The 23,559-nt window shown below is 32.6% G+C and overlaps 2 protein-coding genes across 3 annotated transcripts in view; both read left to right on the forward strand.

The window, feature by feature from the left end:
- The window catches only part of LOC116770167 (BMP and activin membrane-bound inhibitor homolog), a 35,980-nt gene extending 23,048 nt beyond the window's left edge, over positions 1-12,932 (forward strand). The window contains exons 2-5 of the mRNA XM_061527742.1: positions 3,868-4,036; positions 7,325-7,464; positions 10,919-11,084; positions 11,283-12,932. Of these exons, the coding sequence (XP_061383726.1) occupies positions 3,868-4,036; positions 7,325-7,464; positions 10,919-11,084; positions 11,283-11,415 (608 nt within the window). The 3' untranslated portion in view covers positions 11,416-12,932. The remainder of the gene's footprint in view (positions 1-3,867; positions 4,037-7,324; positions 7,465-10,918; positions 11,085-11,282) is intronic.
- Positions 12,933-17,539: 4,607 nt separating this feature from the next.
- LOC116770471 (4-hydroxyphenylpyruvate dioxygenase-like) lies at positions 17,540-22,723 on the forward strand. Of its 2 annotated transcripts, none has more exons than XM_061527913.1 (10): positions 17,540-17,562; positions 18,452-18,547; positions 19,911-20,012; positions 20,361-20,573; positions 20,708-20,808; positions 20,905-21,009; positions 21,448-21,535; positions 21,721-21,843; positions 22,091-22,330; positions 22,407-22,723. In XM_061527913.1, exons 2-10 carry the CDS (start codon positions 18,458-18,460, stop codon positions 22,476-22,478), a joined length of 1,134 nt encoding a protein of 377 aa, XP_061383897.1. In that variant the 5' UTR covers positions 17,540-17,562; positions 18,452-18,457; the 3' UTR covers positions 22,479-22,723. The 2 variants fall into 2 exon arrangements, with proteins under 2 accessions (XP_061383897.1, XP_061383896.1); XM_061527912.1 differs by lacking the exon at positions 17,540-17,562 and adding an exon at positions 18,320-18,340.
- The last annotated feature ends 836 nt before the right edge of the window (positions 22,724-23,559 follow it).

The raw sequence follows: 23,559 nt of genomic DNA on the forward strand, positions 1-23,559 counted from the left end.
GTTTACTTACGCTACTGTCACGCAAAATAAATATTTACACAATAAATTGAAACGGTGAATCTAACATAAACATGTTTGAGACACAATGGTAGTGTTTGTGGAAAGCCGGCACGCGAGTAATTTACTCAACAGTGGATGACGGAACTGTTATGATTTAGGGCCATTGAGAGTTAAACGGGGATCATTGTAGTCGTGACATTTTACGGCCCACGCGAACGAGAATCTTTATTGAAAGGTCTGCGGTCGGGTAGCCTTTGATGGTATTGTTGCTTAATGCACCGATAAACCGATCAACCGACAGGTGGCGATCAACACCGCAGCTTCCTATTTCGCTGTTTTAGGAGTTCGATGAACGGATTCATTATTCAAATGTTATTCGTGTGGCGTGAAAGCGCTTCGATAACCTCGACGTCGGGACGTGGACGGAATTACTGATAATTGTAAAACTGGTATCCGTACAATAGTTTTGTGGCACACAAATTTCGCCTTTACCCCCAACAATGGAGGTACTACAACCGCGTCAAACAATTCCCCGTTGCAGATAAACCGTCGCATTTCCATCGCATTAATGCGAAAACGCCTCAGCTAGCCGGCGTTAATCAAACAAGGATTACATCATAGTGCATCTTACTTTCAGAATGTTATAATGAACGAGCGGGGCTTGTTTTGCGCTAGGAAGTGATGTCGATCAAGTTGTCTGTGGCAGACGGCGGCTATGTGTAATAACGTTGCCATGCAGTTTGGCTGTAATATCCAGTGTTGCTAAGCGTTTCCACAGGGCTTTATTACACTCATAACCATTTCTATCTATTGCTAGTATTATTATATTAATATATAGTTATATATCCACATGAAAGTTGAAACGTAAGCTATGAAGTCATAGCCACTTGAAATGACTATAAAATTTTACCTGTTCGAACTCATGTTTTTGTTTAAAATATACTGTTATTTTTATTTCTACTTAAAATGCAAATCCCATTTTACGTGAACCACTTTATTATTTATGAATTTTTAAACTTTAAATTAACTTTAGCCCGCTTATATCTCGGTGTATGAATTATTTAATAACGCAACAAGAGTAAACCTAAGAATAAACATCAGCCGTTCGTAATTAGGTAAGAGCTACTGGCGCCGAGTATAAACACAGAGACATACATAGCCGACGACATTTATTACAGCAGAAAACTTGAACGCAAATAGACCAATAGTGATTGGAGATGTTGAAAAACAACCAATGGAAGCGAAGATAAAACGATTCAAATATTTAGACAAGCTCCAAAACATCCGGCTCCATAACTAACTGAAACCAATTAGATCTCTTGATTACAAGACGCTCCGTCCGACTGTTTGTTGCTGTATAGTTATTGTTAATTGTCACGCGTGTGCGCCTTGTTAGTTATTCATCATATACATTTAATGGTAATGAACATTTTACAACATACAGCATGTAATTGTTGATTGTCGTATGGAATTCTTGAACGAAAAAATGTTCTATCTACTGTTTCTGGGTGAAAGGCCAGAAGATTCGATGATACGAGACATTTGAATATGTAATGCCAACAAGGCCGATACACAACCTTGCTTGATATCCAATCAGCAGAAGCCAGTTATGACTCCAATCAGAATAGCGAAACCTGCTTTGGCTCGCGCCGCGCTGACGTTATTAGCGTTATAAACTATTAGATACAACGGACAGCGTGTGAACGTTTGGAGAAAGCCGGTGTCGCAACATTGGTAACCTTATTGGAGATTTGACGTCCGTCCCGAACCTCCGTAGATTGTTTGGATGTCGGCGAAACAATTTTATTCCAAACATCTCTCGAAAGCTATAACTGCAAGAGATGATTCGAGTTTATCGTAACTAGCAGAACTATTCTTGCGAAGTCAAACACTATCTTCGCGTTAATCTTAATTGAATCTCGAGATGCAACAGAACTCGATACTGAAGTAGCATTATTTTATGATATTGAAGAGACAGTGCAAAACGGAGCGGACATTTATCTCGTTCTTATGATCTCGGCCGAGGCCGGAGGAACATTTCAATCGCGATTTAAAAATACCGGCTCCTGATTTGAACGGGTTTCTTACCGTATAATAAACACATCCCAAAACCTTTATTTGGTTGTTGAGATTTACATCGCTTTTAATGTGATTGATGGTGATAAAACTTAGTTTAATACAATCAGTGAGTGAATTATGGTAAACTTAACGAACGGTTTGCAATTTTAAATGACATTTTAAACACATATATAATATTAAACGGGGGAAAAAACGAATGATTAGTTCCGCGCATTCCGAGTAAATGCAGCGTGAAGCTGCGCCTGCGCCGCCTCTAAAAACTAAGCATTTGAGTAAACATCCAAGTGAATAATAAATGTTAAACAATAAAATTAAAAAGTTCCAAGACGTTAAGAAGCTCTCCTATGTTATAATGTTTTATCCCATACTCATGCATCCTATCGGCTCATTAGTACCCGTCCCGCTCTAGCCTCGCTCTGTCTCCCTCGCTCTCGCCTCCGGAGGGCCATTTATCAATACCAAATAACATGCCGGGGCCTTTTCTTTTCTGTTTATTTATTTTTTATTTACCTTATCCTCCGATGCTCCGTTTGTCTTCCTTTTTGTATTGAAATTAATTGTAAAGCTCTACTAATGACGTCCATCTTATATCTACAGACGGCACGATAACACTAATTGAACAACTAATGAAAGAATGTTTAAAATTATATGTATTTTTTTATCTATAACATTTTATAACTATAAAGCTTTAACATAATTGATGTTTAAATGAAACAGATTCAGGAAAATGACAGATATTTTAAATCGAACGGTCGAAAGTAATATATTTTTATATTTGTATTACAATTTTTTTTTTTATTATTTTTCTGGAAATCCAATGATTGCAGGTTACAAAGACAACGGCGCTCGATTGATCTTGAAGTTTTTATAAAATTTGTAATTTAAATCAGCTTGTTTAATACTGATGTTCTTGTAAAAGAATTCGATGTCGTCTTTAAGGTATTTGCGTATTCAGTCCCCGGAATACTAATTAGTAAATGCGAATTTTAATGTCTTGTTTTCAAAAAAACAAAAAATAAAGTAAAACATCACCGAATCATGAATTACAAATCATTCAGAATTTAGACATGATGAAGTCAATTTTGGGAACGAGTGGAATTCCAATGGGACTAGCCGTCAGGGGGGGTCGCTTGCGTTTTTAAGTTCGGCCCGAGAGCAAATAAAGCGGCGTCCCTCTGAAATTAATTTCGTTTTGTTTCATCGTCTGGAGTCGAAGCATTTACATTGAATGCGGTCGGAGGCTGGCTCCCAGGATATTTATGTAAGAGCCCGCGTTGCATGACGTTCGCATTATTCATACAAATGCCGGCCGGACCATATGTATTATATTTTACAGGTTTATAAAATCCCGATTCAAGTGCTTTGTTTTTTCAACAAAATATTTAAAACCATATAGTTGTTACGATGTTACGTTTTCGTTATGAACTAAATCCAAGCCGGTCAAATCGTGTAATGATGTAACTTAACACCAAATAAAACATCAATCATATAAATCTAGTACGTTTTACGGCTGTTATAAAACAAACCGCTGGGATAGTCACTAAAACGGTCAGGTGATTCATAGTTGTATGCACGGTACAGGCACTAGAGGTGGCCTATGACGACTATCAAAGTTTACGAGGCCTGGGCGCCTCGACTCAGACGATTGGATTCACTAACATTCGCAGCATTTCCCTTCACATAATAATAGTTTCCTTGATCTATGAATAGCTTTTATTCTCATGACTTGCATAAAATGATCCTAGTTCTAAAATCTCGTCCATTATAATATGATCTATTTATTTCTAGATCCAAAAGTGGAAGGCGAGCCGGATGGTGTCAGATGTTATTGCAACACGGCACAGTGTGTCAGTACCGGGTACATGTGTAGGTCGAGAAAGACTGGTGGCTGCTACAGTGAACTGCCCGTGAGAAGACATCACGCCAGACACGGCTGCATTCAACATCTAGCTGATACGTGAGTACTCATAAAATTATTCATACAATTCTTTTGTACTGACTTAGTTTATTTACTTCTGTAAAGCTTTTTCTCTTTAGACAGCCACTATTTTTTTGTACATCTAAATAAATAAATTATTTCGAAAATTAATATTTCATAAAATGTTTGTTACATATTGAACAATTGTATCAAATCAAATTCGTTTCTGCTGTATTTTATTACGGCTAATTATGTTACCCAAAATTATTCCATATAAATAAAACAAACGTTTTTGTAAGAGAGTTAGCGTGAAAACTAAAATTCGCATCATACCTTTAAGAATTGTAATTTAAAACTAAATAAATAGTCATCAGATTGCTTTTTATAGGCTTTCATTAACGTTCTTTGTTTTCCTTTGTAATTAAACTTTTTTCACATCAAACATTATCTGTGGAGCCGCGGACGGTCTCCTGTGTTGCTCGTTTAGCTTTCATCATAGTATTAATTAATTATTCGTTTGTTAGTCCAGCTTCTAAACGTGCTGTGTCATCCATCAAAACAGCTTATCATGTTATAGAACCAGCTCCAACATATTGCATTCCGTGTATCCTCAATCAATTTGTCTGGTCATTTCAAAATTACTTTATATCTCTTTCATCATCGTCGACAGCGGAACAATTATCAGCTGATAGATATATACGTGTTAGTTTTACTGTTAGACTGTCAGTACGAGACTGAATATTTTCTTTAATGTCTTATAAGTTTCTTGGTATATTATAAATTTTAATTATCCTCCGATCCGCCGTCCATCGTCCGCCCCGAACAGGTTCCTCAGTCGGACGCATGCCCGCTTTTATTTGCTTTAAATTATTTTTACTTCTTTTTTGGCAATCTCCCTTTTATTATCTCCGTTAACGATCGACCGGTCCGCTTCGTTAAGATTTCAATCTACCACAAATTGAATGCGCTTTATATATAATTAATACATTTAGCTATTGTTTATAAATTGCTATGAAATATTGAATCTTTGTCCTCATTTGTTGAGATAAGAGTGTAGAAGCTCGGTCGTAGGTCGTGATCTAAGATAGCGGCTGTTCAGAGCGCTCCATATATTCGTAGCAACAAATCGATACCTCTTTCTCTATAAGGACATAAAGCTCCTAATGCATTATCATATGACACGATATTTTAATGTCAACAGATAGTGTTTTATTCCTTCGACGTTTCTATTATTCTGTATCGATAAAACAAGTGTTTCAACCTCTTATCATGTGTACATTTATTTATAGTTATTATTTAAATCGTAGATTGCATTATATATTTTTTTTTATTGTAATAGTGTTGTGCCGTTAAAGATTTATTATAAAAAAAGTTTCATACCTTAATTGCTTGTTGGTTTTAATGTTGGTAAAACTCTTTTATGTTTCAATGAGGGGCTGATTCAAACCAGGTATAACATGTTTAATTGATTACTATTATCTCATAGTATCCCTTTTAGACTCGTCATATTAAATTTTATTGAATATGACGTTTGAGGGGGGATTACAGTAATATTCTTTGGTAAACCAAATATTCTTAGTGTGGAGTTATACTGAGGATATCATATTTTACATACATTTGCAACTTTTTTCTACCGAATAAGTAGAATAAGTATTTTAAGCACTGAATTAATTTCGATCGTTGTATTTCTATACGTCAACTTTATAAAGAACTTAAAGTTTAAAAATACAATTTCAATGAAGATCAGATTCCTGTTGTTATAAACGAAAGTCGTTCTGGAGTAAGACAAAAGATAAGTAATATATAACACGAAAGATTTATACATATTTACATTTCAAATATTCTTCTTTACTTGATTTACTTCGCGATGTTATTTATATAAGCAGAATTCAAGCAACCTTTTTCCAAGCACCTTTTTATTTTCTTATACATTGTAGCGTATCACAATGTTCAGTCGAACATGCTATCTTCGGGACGTCTTCGAAACGAATGTCTTATAGCATACCAGAGATAGCAACTTTAATGTTATTAGAATATTTGGACAAATTTTAGTTATGGCATCTATAATGTCGTTTCCCACGAGAAAGGCCGTAGCTATTCAAATTAGTTGAATAGTTGATGGCTGGGTGTTGCAAGGTTAACTGTCGACTTAATGAGCAATTTATGCAGTGAAAGATGGCTTTATATGAATCAAATGTGCTTTATTGGAAACTTGTTATACCTGTTTTATATCATTAATTATAGTGATTTCATTTAATTTAAGGGTATGAACTTATTTACAAGCTATTAATCTTACGCGTTTGAAAATGTTAAAATATTCTAATAGAGTTTTGCGTCATAATTTCTAAAATACTCTCAATACTTTGTGATAAAAATTAATAATTAAAATAATTCAATTACAGTCAACCAAACTTTGTCCAGTAAGACTTTATAATGATGAAAAACTTCCAAGTCAGCTTGTTATAACTTTTGTTAAGGTAAATACGATTCATTATCGATACTTCGTATTCAACTCGCGTGTACGACAGTCGGTGTCTTTATTGTTATTTAGCATACATTTTGCGAAGTCGTTTTAAATTTTCAACAAACTATAACACAATTTTAGTATCGAACGTGTTCTGCGTCACTAACAAACTCAGTGTGACCATACGTTTTGAAAGCTCGCATCGGATCGTCCGTTATCGTACAAAATATTCAATTTTCTAAAATATTACAAGCTTATTTGTCTATATTTTAATGTATATATCGATCTATTGCGAGGGAAATTTACAAAAAATATATATATATATACCCGTTATACCTTGTATTTTGTTACAAACAGTTTCAGTTACGTAATCCTAAAATTTGTAGTGTACTTCGCTTTTAATTTATTAAGATATATATTTTCACCTCATTATAAGCAGCGACCTCATTATGTCCATCGCTTATATAAAACCTTTAGATTTTTAATACATATAACGTACCTAATTAAAATGATTAAAATAAAGCCACCGTTCAAAATTAAGACTTATCAAACCTTTCAAACAATTCCCAGTTTAAAGAGAATTTTTTTATAACATTAAACACATTTGTATAAATATTACACAAAGTTGAATCACAATAATTGTTCAGTTTATTTCACGATATGTTCAAATAGAATTTTATTTAGCATATTATTATTTATGTTTGAAAACTCGGCCCGTGTGAAATATGAGTTGGCAAACGTTGGCAATTTTATTCAAATTGATAGTCGTTTCCTAACGCGGTCGGTAAACAAAATTGCAGAATGTTGCATGCATTTATTTTCACGTTAGCATACATAATTATAATGGCTACACTAATTTCCAGGGAACAGGAAGCGTTATCCCACTGTCAGGACACACAAGACAACAGTATCAACATCAAAGTTATATGCTGTTTTAAGGATCTGTGCAATCACGAGGACAGTCCACTAGCTAGGGCCCGACTGAACCTGACCAATGATATAGGTATGTATTATATAATTTAACTTTAATTTTTATTATAAAAAAACATTCTCACGATCGAGATCTTTAAAATTGTATGTAGGAATTCAGTCCACTATACTTTTACTTTGGAACTAACAACTCGCATCTGTATTAGCGTGATATTCTTGTCATTTAATTATTTATTTAATTGCATTATATTATATATTATATAACATTTTTTCCATCGTAATAGACCCCTTTATTAAATTATTTTCAGCAATTACACTTCTTTCACACAGAGATTTCACTATGTCGTAAACTAAATTATGTGTTATAATATAAAACGGTATACTTCGAAGCAATAAAATTGTAAATACAATTGTTATATCAATAAAATGTAACCGTTTCCTAGAATAAAGATATACCAGTGTTTATTTAATACAAGCGGTGAGTCAGTGTTCTTCAAAGTTGTTTTAAATTCAATGCGGCCAGATAAATAATTGTTGTGCAATAAATTATTTACAATATTTATGTTTTATTCAACTTATGTTAACACGTGTACCTATTGTTCTTTATATATATATTTTAAGTTATTTCAAATTCATATAGATTATTTTTTAATGTATATGTTTTATATAGTCATTATTGTTTCTCGTCAGATACATTTACGACGTACCTATCTCATTACATGTAACAGTTCCGGCTACGCTTGCACTTTCTTAGAAATGTATTCGGTGGACATTTCATTATTATGATTCCGCTTATTCTATATGATACATTCTATAATTCGCTTGCTGTTTCATTGATGGCATGGCAATGGCATTCTGCATTTCGAGATAGTCCTATAAAATGCGCTTTTAAGACGCTCTCCCGGCCCCGAAGTCGACTTGTTTCTATTATACAGTGAATGTGTTAAGATAGATTTGAATTTATTTCTTATAGTATAGGTAAGGATACTTATATATACGAGAAAAGTAACATTTTATACTTAACTACTTTTTAGATTTAAATCTGGTCCATTTAGACTTATACTTATTTTTTTAAATTCTAATTTTAATATGAATTATCTATTCGTTCATTTTTGTTCACTCACACAATAAACAAACTCTCCCTCCGTTATCCCAAACTAAAGCTATATTAAAATTAAGAGAATGTAGAATATATATAATGAAAAATACACTGACAAAAACTGATTTCAAATATCGTTTTCCACTTGCTTTGTGTTATGTAGGGGCGTGCACAGAGATTTGGGGTACGGTAAGCAGAATATGTTTCAAAAAATTACCAATTTTCATCACAATTTCCTCCTCTAAAACTTTGATAATATTCGCGCATAAATTTGCAGCAATCCGATCCGAACTAACATCTATATATTTTATAAATCTATCAACTACCTCTTAACTACGAAACTACCTTAAAACGATTACGAAAATTATATAAATCGGAATATCCAGTGGAGATTCAAACATTCTTCTTATTATTATTTGAAAACAACAAACAACGAAAACAAAATAACTTATTTGTGTGTACAAAACCTGCTAGCTAATTATAACTATCATAATACTTTTTATTAAAACGCATAACCTTAAACGCATTACCTTTCTTTTAGTTCAGTCTCAACTGGTCACACACATTCCCTTTGTAATTATTTTAATTTTATCATCAAAAGAAAACATTGAAAATGTACTCTTAATTAATTTCGTAAAACACACACTACCCGTACAGAGCTTACAGCAAAATTTTTCCATATATCGTTAATAAATTCACTAACGACCTAATTAAAATTTATTCACTTGCGCTTAGAAAGACAATAATAACAAAATGGCAAAAAAAAAAAATGAAAAATATACCTACAAATAAAATAGTCGCTTTTCATTTAAAAGTTTCTATGACGTTTTAAACGAGTAGGGTTAAGCAGTGGCGTGCACACCATGGATGCAAATAAGCACAAAGCATAGCACCAAGCTCTGCATATAGCAACTAAATCTATATTGTTTAATTCTTACATTCTTTTAATCACACATTACGGAATACAATGTTTACCGACATTCATCATGTCATTTACGATTTGGTAAAATTGTTAAAAGTGCCATCTATAAACAGATTACGAAACATTTTCGATCGGCCGCTGCTAGCTGCTAGCGCCGCTATGCAGCCAGAGCGGCGGTATGCACTGCTTCCTTAATTCTATTCTTTTAAAATGTCATAGAAACTCCGTTAATTGTCAAATAAAATGGGACTCTGATTGGTCGGGAAACTGTTCATATATTTTTTTTCGCCATTTTGTTATTATTGAATATTGTCATTTGTCTTTCTATGCGCAAGTGAATAAGTTGTAAATAGCTAATTAATAAATAGTGAATTTATTTATTAACGAATTATGGAAAATTATAGCTGGAAAATTATAGCTCTGTGCTGGTGATGTGTGTTTATCAAAATTAATTACGACTAGATTTTTAATATTGTCGTTTGATAATAAAATTAAAATAGTTACCAAGGGAAGGTGTGTGACCAGTTTAGATTTAACTAAAAAAACGTTATGTTACTCGTTTTAATAAAAGGTATTATGATAGTTTTAATTCGCTAGCAGGTTGTGTACAAACAAATAAGTTATTTTGTTTTCCTTATTTGTTGTTTTCAAATAATAATAATAAGAATGTTTGGATCTCCTCTGGATATTCCGATTTAAATAACTTTCATAAAGTGGTGATTAACAGATCGTAATCGTTTTTAGGTACTTTCGTGGCTCAGAGGTAGTTGATAGATTTATAAAAAATATAGATGTCAGTTCTGATCAGACTGCTGCAACTTCATGCGCGAATATCATCAATGTTGAAATGAAACTAATATTTTCGGATTACTACGCGTATTTGATTATTTTAAAAAACTACATACTCCCGACGTTTCGGTAACTTTACAGCAACTCGCAAAAGTATTAGATCTCATTATTATCGATGTTTAAGAGGAGGAAACAATGATGAAAATTGGTATTTTTGTTTTTGGACATATTCTGCTTACCCTACCCCAAATCTGTGCACGCCCCTGGGGTTAAGGAAGCAGTGCCTCTCGAACCCTAACACATGCATAGTTTTTGCACACAAACATGCAAATATTTCCTGCTTACAACACGAGATTTGTAGATCGTCCTTGAGATTATTTGTATGGAATATATGCACGAAGTAGTTTTGCATACGATCACTTTGGCTAGGAGGCGGCGCTAGCATCTAGCAGCGGCCGATGGAAAATGTTAGTTTTTGAGTTGATAGTTGGCACATTTATCATTTTTACCAAATTGTGAATCAAATGACATTTAAAATTAAACATTCGTATTTCGTAATGTATGATTAAAAGTATGTAAGTAGGAATTAAAAAGTATAGATTTAGTTGTTATATGGGTAGGGTATGCAGTGCTTATTTGCATCTATGGTGTGCACGCCACTGGTGTTATGTCATGTGTTTATAACAAAATAATGATAATCTATCATTGTTTTTCTAGAAGGCAGCGTGGCGAGTGAGCGCGGTTCTTATAACAGCGAAGTATGGTTCAAAGCTGCCACAATAGCTGTTCCCGTGTGTGGCGCCCTCATACTGTTTCTGCTTGTGGCTGTGGCGGTCAGGTTGCTGCGAGCTGATGCCCAACTACAGGCTGATAGAAAACTCAGGTTAGTAATTAAATGTTTTATTGTCCTTAACTTTAGTATTTTAAGAGCCCTTGGATGCTCATTTTTATAATGTTCAAGAATGTTCAATTAAGTATTTAAAATAACTGTGTGTAAAACACAAAAAAACAAATCATAGTTTCTAGTTCATTATGCTAGTTGATTTAATCATTAATTTAACACTAAACTAATAATTTCCAGAGGCGGCTATACATCCCCACCACAGCACATTGATGACGTCAAAAAAGTGTGGGTGGGGAACTCCCCACTCCTGATGTCGGGATGTCTCGTAGTTGAAAGAGCTCAGTTGGTCGCCAGCTGCGACACGCGATAGACCTCCCGCCGTGGATTGGCGTGCATACATCAATATGAATGGGTGATCTATACTTTTAATCTGTGTCGAATTTACATATCATGTTCTGTTGTATTCGTCTTGTATCCATTCATGATTAAAAATGAATATGAATCTTGTAAGTTGATCTCAGTCGTCGATCCACGTGCTCGCATACCAAATCAACAACAATGTATGTTTATGTTATTATCGTAAGCGCTTTGTGTTCCTCTATTTGTAAATGTCTTAAATAAAATCATTTTCATAGTAACGTGTGAGTTACCAGGTATTGAACGGACGGGCATATTGTATGACCTCGGTTCTACACCTCGTTCATACAGAATGTACCGTGTGAATATTTCTACAATAATTTTGACAATACATATTGTATTATAGTCATATATATTTACAAGGAACTGTATTTTTGTATTGTTGTCTAAAGTCATTTATAAAATTGACAATATTTGTTCAATTTGCATTTAATATGAATCGTTTGTATGAACTAACTCGGCATAAGACCATATAGCCGACTGATATATTACTATATGGCTATGGAATCATGTATACATAATATATTATTAACAAGCTTAGTTTTAATAAAAATATTGCTATATTAAAACATTACTAAATGTTGGTTGTCCACAATATACTTATGTATAACAGACCGCGCGTAACCAGTGTTATGTGTCATTTCTAACTCGCTCACACCGTGTGCTCTCACTCGCACAGAACGAATAGAAATTATAATCGAAATTAAGTATCGAAGTCATATAACATGTTTATACGCGGTCCTGCAAAACAGTCTATCGTATTTTAAAAGTCTCATCAAAATTTTTACAGCCATCAAAATATTACTTCACACCAAGCAGAATCACATACTAGACGTAAAAAAACAATTCTTTTTTTTTTTTGATGTTTCTGTTTTCAATTTAACCGTTAGCAATGAACAAAACGTAAAATATTCCGAAAAAAAAAAATTATAGCCAGCCAGTCCGTTAAATTATATTTATGTGTAGATACAATGTGTTTATGAAGCGGAATTCCTGCACTACTTGAGGCTAAGCATTCTCTTTGATGTCACAATAAAGATTTTTTATGTAGTAAGACATTTTGTAAATATTACAGTAAGCTACCCTCGGGACCGTCGATTTCTGTAAGCGACATCTATTGGAGGTAAACTAGTCCTTTGTATCTGATTTTTTTTTGTACATTTTTCTCCATATAGATCTTGCTTGTGGTCAAAAATGTGATCAAATTAATATATTTAGATGAATTATCTTTTTTTTTATATATTTTTGGGTGTATAATATAAGACATTTTTGTACCACGTATCAGATATTGACACACACAAGCTTCCTTAAGGTGCCTTACCTTTGTATAAGTTTTTTTTTTATAATATGTAAGTGTTTTTAATATAGGTGCAAGTAAAATACTCCATAATGTTAAAGAATATATACCTGCGTTTGTACATATGTATGATCAATGAAACATAAACGAATAAAATAAAATTATTTTATAATTTTGCGACTTTTATTATAAATTAAAATTCCCTGGCATAAGAAAATAGAGCTTACTAAGACTAAAATACCTTTGTTACTTGTAAGTAAGTTGCGGTCTTCTTTGTCCGCTCTGCGACTTTATTGACGAAGGTAACTGACTTTTAGAAGTAGGCCACGGCGTTTCAAAGAGTTTCACTGTCAAGCATATTTTATGTGACAATCAACAATGAGATCCTGCCGCTCACCACGGCCGCCTGTTCACCAAGCTTACGAGCCCCGCAGCCTTCCAGGGTACGACAAACCAAATCCTCCGTCTCGCCAGAGAGTACGAAGAAATATAGATATGACCGGAGATATTAGGATAACCGCAATCGTAGCCTGAACGCCGGAATCACCAGCGATAACATTATGTGTTGCCGATCCTTCGAATACTTTTTCACTCCTCTTTTGAAAATCCTCATACAGTAGTCCATTGGAAAAATCACAGTCGAGAATTTCCTCTGAAAACGAAATTTGGAAATCCTATGATAAAGCAGTAAAACACACACAGGAAGTCAAGATTTCTCCTGATATGAAACGGTTCAAGATCGCCAGTATTCACGGGGTCGTGAACAGCTCGTTTAATTAAGTTTTCTGAGAGCTAAATGCACAATGACCCTGGATAGACTATCAATACATGCCATAGCCGGAAAGTTACTATCAGGAAAGACTAAATCTATCGTCACGTCAAGTGAAACTGCGACAATATCACTGTTGTTGCCTAGACTTCTCTCCTATAAATTTTTGTCGTGAATCTTAAGGCCTAGTCGGCGGAATTTGACGAAACTCGCATTGTTAGTCATTGAAAGGACCATCTTCTAGAGATTTCATGGGGCGTCCGTTCTATATTCGTGTCAGAGATTTGCAGAATATAGAGGTAATTGATAATGAACGACAGCATGGTCTACACAACATTCCTTATTTGGCATAACTACTACGTTTGCATGTTTCCAAGATTAAGACATCACAATAGTCATAAAAGAAAAATGATATAGTGGGTCATTGAGGTTATCGAGTTAGTTTATTAATACCAAATTCTAGCAGAAGTGTAAGTCGAGGAATAAAGTGTTTGCTTTTGTTGTGAAAAGACCACAAAGTAAATTATTTGTTTCCAGTACAAAAACTCGGCATTTCATGAGAATCGTCCGCTGCAGCAGAAGAAGCATGACCAAACTGGCCAAAACAAACCCAGGCGAGCGTATGCTGATTATTTATTTGTTTATTATTTGGGCGTCTTCTACAAAAGGGTGAATAGGCTGTTACTGTGATAGTGCGTTCACCACCTACAACTTTATTGCCATCTTTCAATTACTGATGGAATTTACAATGAAATCCTTTCTTGTTGAAATTTAAAAAAAATCCCTCATGGTGGATGTAAATGGCCAGGAGGCCATTAGTTATCAGTAGATAATGCTGCCACGAATGACTAAACAAGAACTGATGTCTTTTTGATAATTTTCAGGCTATCTAACCTTCAACGTAAAATTTGAGGATGGTGAACTAGATGCGGTTAGCAAATGTGACAATAAAGTTGACTGCACGTTTAAAAGTCGAATACATGCAGTCTATGGCATTTTGTATGTCCCTAAAATAACTTATAATTTAATTACAGCTAGTATATTACCAAAACAAGGGTTCTGAGTGGCATTTAATTTAAATTGTGTAGAGTCATGGCGCCAACAATGTTCACCAATTGAATGTCAAAAAATATGTTTGAATTGTAGCACTATTAAGTATCCTCCCACTCCCTGTGACTGCGGGTTCACAATCACGTGATTTATCAAATGTCCATCGAAGGCATCGCAGGGGGCAGGTACCTTTTTTCCAGATCTTTCAGGCTTATGTTAAAGGAAGGCAGCCGGTACTTCTGTTCTCTGAGAAATTCCTGAATAGTTCTGACAGTTTGTTAGGTGCGGTACAAACAAACTTGTGACCAATGTATATTTATTATTTTATCAATTGAAATATTTTTTTAATCTACACAGATAATGGCTCGCCAGAAGGTTTAATATAATTTTAGCAGAATTACACGTTTAAAAAAAAAATTAAGACTTCGAAGGTTTTGTTGAGAACAAGACCGGGGTAAAATAGGTGTCCTTTGGTCGGGTTAGGAATCGGAACATTATTGGTTATTTTAAACTAGCACGTAGTCGTGCATCAAACTTCTGTGCAGTATTTGCCGCTCAGAATGTATCAAGGAGAGAGCGAACCTGACCAAAGAGAAACAGATGGGATTCCCCAAATACAAGAACAAGACAAGACTTGGCCAGTCTTGGTCTTGGTCATGCATCAATACCCTTGGTCTTGTTATTGCACTCCCAGTCTTGGTCTGGCAACAAGAGTCTCACAAAACTTACAATTACCTATTAGCCTGTCGCTATTTATGAAACGTTACTTTAGATATTAGAACAAAAAAACAGAGAAGGTACATTTGGAGCTTGAATTTTACATAGCGATGCTAAAGACCAACCAAATTAAAAAATGTCTAATCATTTCACGATTTAAACTTTTTTAAATGTTAAGAAAATAAACATTTTATCGGTAAGAGTAACATACTACATATAATTTGATTACGCATATTCTTCATATAGTTTATTTTTTCGTTTTTATTATTTCGATACTTCTATTAGGTGTCATACCTACTTACTATATTTAATGTATTATTTTTTATTTACTTATTCAGACTGCGTCAACTCCTTTTTCAACGAAAACGCACTGATAGTCTTTTATATTATATCAGTGCTTACTTCATATTTTCTATCTATTTTCTTCTTTAATATTCTATGTACTAGAACTTTCTTTAAGTTTTGTTTGTTGTTTACGTGTCAATTTCTTGTATTATATAGGATACGTATATAATTTAAATTGAGCCTGTCCGGTCAACTGACTCTGGAGTTTACTCCTTGAGATAAAATTGTGCAAATACCTACTATATATTCTTTACATTTTAATGTATATTTGTAAAAATATATTGTGTTACAAGAATCAATATATCAATGTATTTATTTAAACAGCTCTCTCATATTCGGGCTCCTAAACAGTACATAAATCTTATTGCAAGCTTTTGATGTTATTCGATTATTATTATAGAAAATTTTTACCCATTTGAATAGTATTAAAAGTGTCTACAATATTTATTAAATAGGTGATCACATATTTAAGCACTTTGTGTTTTAAAACCACACAGACAGATCAGCATAATGTATTTGTGTCCATTCTAAGCACTGGCGGCTACCAAACTATATTTTCATTCGCTATATACGTTTGTTTATCGTACCTAGTGTTCGTAATTCGAATAAGTCCAATTTTCCAGGAAAAAATATTTTTTTTTTGTTTTTCATAGAGCCCCTAAGCATATACCCCGAACTCCTGTACTTACTCCCTGAAACGACGCTCAGTCCTTACTTAAAGACGCAAGAGTTTTGCAGGCTTGGTCTTATTCTTGCTTAAATCTTGCACATTCAGTCTTGGTCTTGATTTTGCTAAAATTAGGCGGTCTTTGTCTTGCAATAATGGAAGAACAAGACCAAAACTGCAAGTCCAAGATCGATTTTGAGCAACACTAATGGTACATAGATATCGTGCAGAATTGTGAGTTAGATAATCGGTTCTCGTCAGAAGCTGCATACATAAAAAATCGGAAGCCTCTCAAAGCTGTGACGGTAAAGTCGTGCGAGGAAAAGTGGACTGACGAAATGGTAAATTTTAATGTCTTTGAGATCTTTGGCTGTGTTGCTTTTGCATTCGTGCAAAATAGATGTAAACTGGATGGGAGATATAAGGAAGTATTTTCGTTGGATATTTTCAGGTGACCAAGAGCTAGAAACTCTTACATAAGCGCCCGAAAAAAAGTTTCACAGCCAAAGACAGCCATAATCGTTATCAATCCTGGATACGAAAACAAACATTATTAAATAAAAATATGAAATGTGAATAGAAAATGTTTCCTACAACAAAGGAAACTATTTGCTTCACTTTTGTCAGAATTCGACAAAACAATATAACATTCATTTATGTCGACGTTTACTTCATCGGTCCACTCAAGTTTAAATGATCACATTTCCATTTTGTTTACTTACATACATGCAACGCATAAAATTAACATTAAGGATATAACGAAATTCAATTTGAATATTAATTGTTTTAATGATCTTATCACTGCGTCTTGTTTTCATTTAATCGTGTTTTTTCGATTTAGATGTAAAATTTTACTATTTGTTTATCATGTCATAAACATTTCATCAAACAAACATTATTATAATATTTATTTATTTATTTATATTTGCGATCTTTATTAGCGAACGATATAAGATAGTTGTATTATTAAAATACTGAATGACTTTGACAATAGCTGTTAAACGCTACGATAACTTTTCACTACCTTTAGTAAACTTCGTAATTATATAAAATATATATTATCTGTCACAGTAATGAATGTGTTGACAAAAAAATAATAATATTCCGTTACGAAATAACATATTAATAATTTGTTAATATGATTTTTAATATCTTAATTAACAACATTAGATTCAATAGACAGATAACACATCCATATATATATGACAAACTCTTCACATGCAACATTTTTGAAGTTAACCTCACAACTATTAAGGTAAGACTTTTTGAAATTCCTATATTTATAAAGTATAAATACTATTTAGAAGGACAGAATTAAACTTGGATCATTTATTTTTATAAAAAAAAAATACTACTCGATTCTTGTAAATCTCTTTAGTTTTATTCTTATCAAACTATTATTAACAAGGACAAAATAATATAGTTGAAATGAATAAAAGATTACGTTGGAAGTGACAAAATTAGTTAAAAACTTGACTTAATATTCAAATTGAGTTTACATGATTTGGATCGAGAGCATACGAACATTCTCCCTTGTTAACGCAGGTATTGCAATCCCGCCGTCCTTGTTTACATTTACAACGACTTTATAACGAAACTGTTTGTAAACATCTAGTTGTTTACAATTTATAACAGAATTTATTAATACCCCTTATAATTTACACACGATTATTCCAGCGATTTTATTCAAAAGATAAGGTGTACATAATAATGTCTTTAAATAGCCTTTTATTATTTCGTGCTATAAGATTTAAATATATATTTTTTAATTATATATAAAAATCGATATAATAAAATAATAACTTCCATTTGTCATTTGTTATTTCTGCAATAGCGTCATTAATTCATAATAAATAGGTATGCGTTATATAGCACCAAGGTTTTCACGTAAATCTGTGATTAAGACCAAATAAAACTTTTAATTATATATCAAGTGAACCATAAAAGAAGCTGTGCTCGGCTAGAATATTTCATTTTCAACTTGCCCAGTTACTGTAATATTCATAAAAAATTTTGCGGACCAGTGTTATAAGGTACATGCGAAAATATTTTATTTTTTGTTTATACATATATTGCTTTGACACTATAAGAACCCAATTATTTTTCAACCTGGGATTATTTGACCCAAAGTTTACTGTTTCCAGATAAAAATGACGAAAGTATCAGAGACAATTAAGCAAGCGAAGGGAAAAGTGCTCAACTTCGACCATCTGACGTTTTGGGTGGCCAACGCAAAAACGGTAAAACATACAAGTCTTATACAAAAAGTACCATCTATATTTTACAAAAGAATCACCTATTTTGTTGTGTAAAGATTGGTCTTCTCAAGGAAAACCATATTATGTTATCAAAGAATTTAAATCACATAAATATAGGAAAATATGTTTTTTTTTTTAGTAACGTTTGAAGTAATTATAATAAATTTCCGATTATACATTACTAAAAATTATATATATGACATATTATGAGACATTTTGTCTTTGGAATCCATGAACACTGAGAAGTTTCGTCTCTACTTTAAGACGAAAATATATAAGCAAGACCCACTCCGGATTTTCAAACACCTTGATCTACATTCTACAAGATCACAGATGATAAATACAAAATTTCCTGATAGTTATCTCAAAAGCATCTAGTTTTTGAATGTACATGTTCAACTTAAATTTTTTTTTTCATCATAATTGATTCGATGAATGGTAAAAATTAAAGAGAACAATATAATAGAGAAAGTACAGTGAAATATTCGATAGTTACACGTAGTGTGTATACATTTATGTATATTCAGTTAGTCAAATTGTATTTTTTGTCAAAGGATCAATAAAGAAACGTGTTAATACTGTAATAAAGTACTTAGCGAGGTCGGGTTTTATACAAGTTATTTTGTTAAAATTCAATGGTGATTTTAAAGGATAACTTTTAATTGTAAAAGACTGAGTGCCAGCTTTGTTGATTCCTTAAATTTAACATCAACAACTATTTTGTAGAAAATTTCTAATTAATTTAATAAGTTTGACTAACACTATCCTTTTGCAACTAGTTAAAGTATAATTTAGGGCATGTTTTAGTATTGGTGGAAAATCTAAAATAAATCCCTATTAGTATATTCTTACAAACTTCAAAGACGATCAACAAAAAGTTTACCTCACTCCGTTATCACGATCGTAATAGTTAGGTTACAACATGGCCGCATCACCACACCGCACACGAAACGTTTCTTTCACTTAAAATAACCTACGTAACACTTTAACCTGCGTAGATTTATGAATGAAAAACGGAGAATTTTCCGTCGGTGACGATGGAAAATTTTGTCATGAATAATCGCTTAACCAATTCCCCCCTAAACTTGTGAACCAGCCTCAACCCAAACAATAAATAGATATATAATATTTGAAATAAATATTAAAAAATAAAAGAGTTATAATTCTATAAATCCACATTAATGAAGTCAAGGATAACGTCTATTAATAAAACGAAATAACCCTTAACCTTATATTCTGGTTAATTTCATAGTAATATTTGTATCCGTTGAGAATTTAAATTATTTGTTTTTAATATGAACTATTTACCTTGTTTGAATTACTATCGATGAGTTTTTAATCGTAGGCTTCCAGTTACTTCGTAACACGCTTCGGTTTCAAACCCTTGGCTGTTCGTGAACCTTCAGAAGAAAGACAAGTGCTATCCCACGCGGTACAACTCAACAAAGTAAGTACATCCCTGTCCCTATCCCCATGTATATATCTTAACAAATACTCAATATGTACGTTTAATGAAGTTAAAATGAGGAGGAGATTTAAGCATATTAAAGAATCTATGTTATTTTTTAATTATTTGAAAACTAGGTATTGTTTGTTTAAAACATATTCATGTTCTTCATTCAACTGAACTCAAACATAAGATAATTTATAATCTAATAGTTAAATCACAATATTACATTAGTAAACATGAAATAGTAAAAATCTCCATTCCATTAATTGCAATTTGTATTAATTTCAGATTCACGCGATTCATTTGTTTTATATAGCTAACTTTTTTGTTATTTTTTACTTGCAGATAACTATAATATTCGAGTCACCGACTGTTAATGATCACGACATATCCAAAGATTTAGCAGCCCATGGTGATTTCGTTAAGGACGTATCATTTGAAGTAAGCGACCTGGAATCTATATTCGGAAGCGCTAAAACAAAAGGAGCTCATGTGATTAAAGAGATTACTGAAGAAAGCGACGAAAATGGTCTAATAAGATATGCTGTACTGAGAACGGTAGAGATATATAGAATATAATAATATTTTCTATTACAATTTTCTAAGAATTTCGACAGAAGTTATTATTGTAATCAGAAAAAAAATAATATGAATATGCCTTTAAAAAAGTTTATTCGTTTTATCTATTACAGTATGGCGACAATACACATACACTGGTCGATAGGTCCAAATATAACGGACTATTGTTTCCTGGGTACAAGAAATCTGAAGAGGATTTAGCCAATAAGTTACTGTAAGATCCTCTCATATTATACCACTTACTAGCGAAATTGGACTCTACTTGCTCACTCAAACTTATCATAAACGAGTTTTTTCTTATTAATTAAAGGCCAGACACAAATTTACGTTTTGTGGATCACGTCGAAGGAAATATGGCGGACGAAACTCTAGAAGATTCCGTCTCTTGGTATGAAAAGAATCTCAACATGCTCAGGTAAATTACAAATTTCCGAGAAACATCGACAATTAAATTTGCTTATAGTGTTGTAAGTTATTCATATGCTCAGTCTTATTTTCACTCAGTAGCTTTTTCGTAAAAACATAATACGTATTGTTCGATGTACAGTTTCAGTCTTCATTCTTAATGTTCAGCGTTGCTTCCAGTTTACAAAATAGCTGAAGCCAGTATTCATAGTTTTCAAATACAAGGTGATATTTGAATGTTGCCATTACAAAATTACAATGGTTCAATATTATAATTAATTATTATCAGTCATAAAAATAATTATAAGGATTATAGTACATTATAATTAGTGCGGCACAGATGGCGCCACTTGTAACAGTATATACTTACTCCCCATAATAAAATTCTTCGAGATGTTTATCTATGCAGTCAATTCTGTGGATATTTGAATCTAATAAAATGTTTTAGATTTTGGTGTGTTGACTACAGCCATGATTTGACGCCGTATTCATGTATCAACTCAGCTGCTGTTATTAACGAAAACGAAACCGTTCTTGTGAGTAATCACTCAACAAACATAATACACAGACTTGACAAAATGAACTACGTTGATTAAATCTTTATTACTGCTATGAGAAACACAATATGGATTCAAGACAAAGACGAATAAATTTATCTTATTAACAAATATTATATATATTTTTTATAATACTATTGTTAAGTTTTATATAAATGTAACAGTTATCTATGAACGAGTCAGCCCCGGGTAAGCGTCCTACTAGCAAGGCTCGCGACTTCGTAGCATCACACGGCACGTCCGGCATTGAACACGTCGCCTTTTATACTGACGATATTGTACACACTGTGGGTAGTATAAAAAAAATTCTAAATAAAATCTATTAACATTATTCTATTGAGTAATTTAGCCTTTAATCTAAGCTGCTGATAAAATAATAGATTTTGTAACAGAATATTCGTGTATTTTAAATACTTATACTTAATATGCCAGTTACATATTATCTAATATGATAATATTGAATAATACTACACCTGTGTCTGAAATTTTATCAAAAAAGTTATTACAATAAGTCAAATACAAAAAATATTACAGATGAAGAGTTTAAAATCACGTGGCTGCGATATTGTAACCTGGCCGTCGACGTATTACGAACTTATAAAGGAGAAACTCAAAGAGAGCTCCGTAAACGTTACCGAAAGTATTGAAGAACTGAAGGAAAATAACATATTGATAGACTTCGACGAAAAAGGTTACATGCTGCAAGCTTTCACTAAACATCTACAAGTTCGTCCGACACTATTTATAGAGGTCATACAAAGGAGGAATCACAAGGTACGTTTGTTGCTTCAAATTATAATATTAGTACGACAGGACGATATTGTTGTTATAATCTGTTTTTGTATTTCAGGGTTTCGGAGCTATGAACTATCAATGGGTGTTCGAAGCTATCGAACGCTTAGAAAATAAATCTGAAGGCTAAAACGAAAATTCCCACCAATCCTATTTATATGTTGCGTCCGTAGTTAGAGATTGTGGTTGTGATTTCTTTCGATAATACTAAGTTTGACATATAATTTCAATTTGATGGGCTTACACGTTTAGTCTTTAGAAGTTAATTGTTTATTTTACATAATTTTCACATCGTGAAACTGATTATACTGTAGGTACATTTAAACCGGTGCCATCTGTCTACCAAACTAAAAAAAAAAATGTGCCTTAAAAATCTATTAATGTTCATTATCCTATCACTACCAACCTAACCTATGGTACTTCATAAAATGAAAATACAACCTAACGGAGAATGTAACAAGGAATTAAACGATATGAAATAATTTAACATGAATATAAATAAAGTTTCTATGTTTTTAAAGGTTGTATTAATGTCAGACTCACAGATTTTCTAGCCTTCAACCCAAACCAACCAAAGGCACCCCAAATTAAGACTATAAATAGAATTTTGTAAAATCATTGCGCAATATATTACAATCTTGTATATATAATAATAATTCTGTATAGTTATAAAACTTGTTATCGTACAATTTGACGTGGGGTAGAGACGTTTGTATTGTCCTATAATAATTCTCTTTGACGCAGGAGTTATAAGCGTAATTTCATTGCTTTAATAATCTTTTTTGAGTTTTTTGAGCATTGTTGTATCGAATTTTGTTGAGTATTATTTACTCTGGTACATTCTGGAAAGTTAAATTTAAAAAAAATACTTTGTGAAGTCATCTTTATTTTACAACTACATACGAATATATGAAAGTGCTTTTTTGCTTACATTCATTTTATAGCCATTATTATTATTATTATTTTGCATATTAATATAAAATTAACACATATTTTTTAAAAAATACATGTACTTTATGCTGTTTTTAAATATTATTCAAATATGTCATACGTCATACATAAATGATTAAAATTAAATGAAAAAACGGCATATCTTAATACGAGTTGATAATGTTTATTACACTTAAAATGCTTTACACTTTACAAAATAAACTATCCGTTAACGTTTCTGTGAATTAACTTATGTCGTCTGTTAAAACACAAGCGAATAA

Source organism: Danaus plexippus, assembly GCF_018135715.1.
Source record: "Danaus plexippus chromosome 13 unlocalized genomic scaffold, MEX_DaPlex mxdp_15, whole genome shotgun sequence".
NCBI classification, from domain to species: domain Eukaryota; kingdom Metazoa; phylum Arthropoda; class Insecta; order Lepidoptera; family Nymphalidae; genus Danaus; species Danaus plexippus.

Bases quoted from the DNA above. Each gene is read 5' to 3' on its own strand.
- LOC116770471 (XM_061527913.1), top strand. From the start codon at position 18,458: ATGACGAAAGTATCAGAGACAATTAAGCAAGCGAAGGGAAAAGTGCTC. The intron at 18,548-19,910 runs GTAAAACATACA...TTTTAATCGTAG, and splicing joins GGGTGGCCAACGCAAAAACG to GCTTCCAGTTACTTCGTAAC. The intron at 20,809-20,904 runs GTAAGATCCTCT...TATTAATTAAAG, and splicing joins GATTTAGCCAATAAGTTACT to GCCAGACACAAATTTACGTT.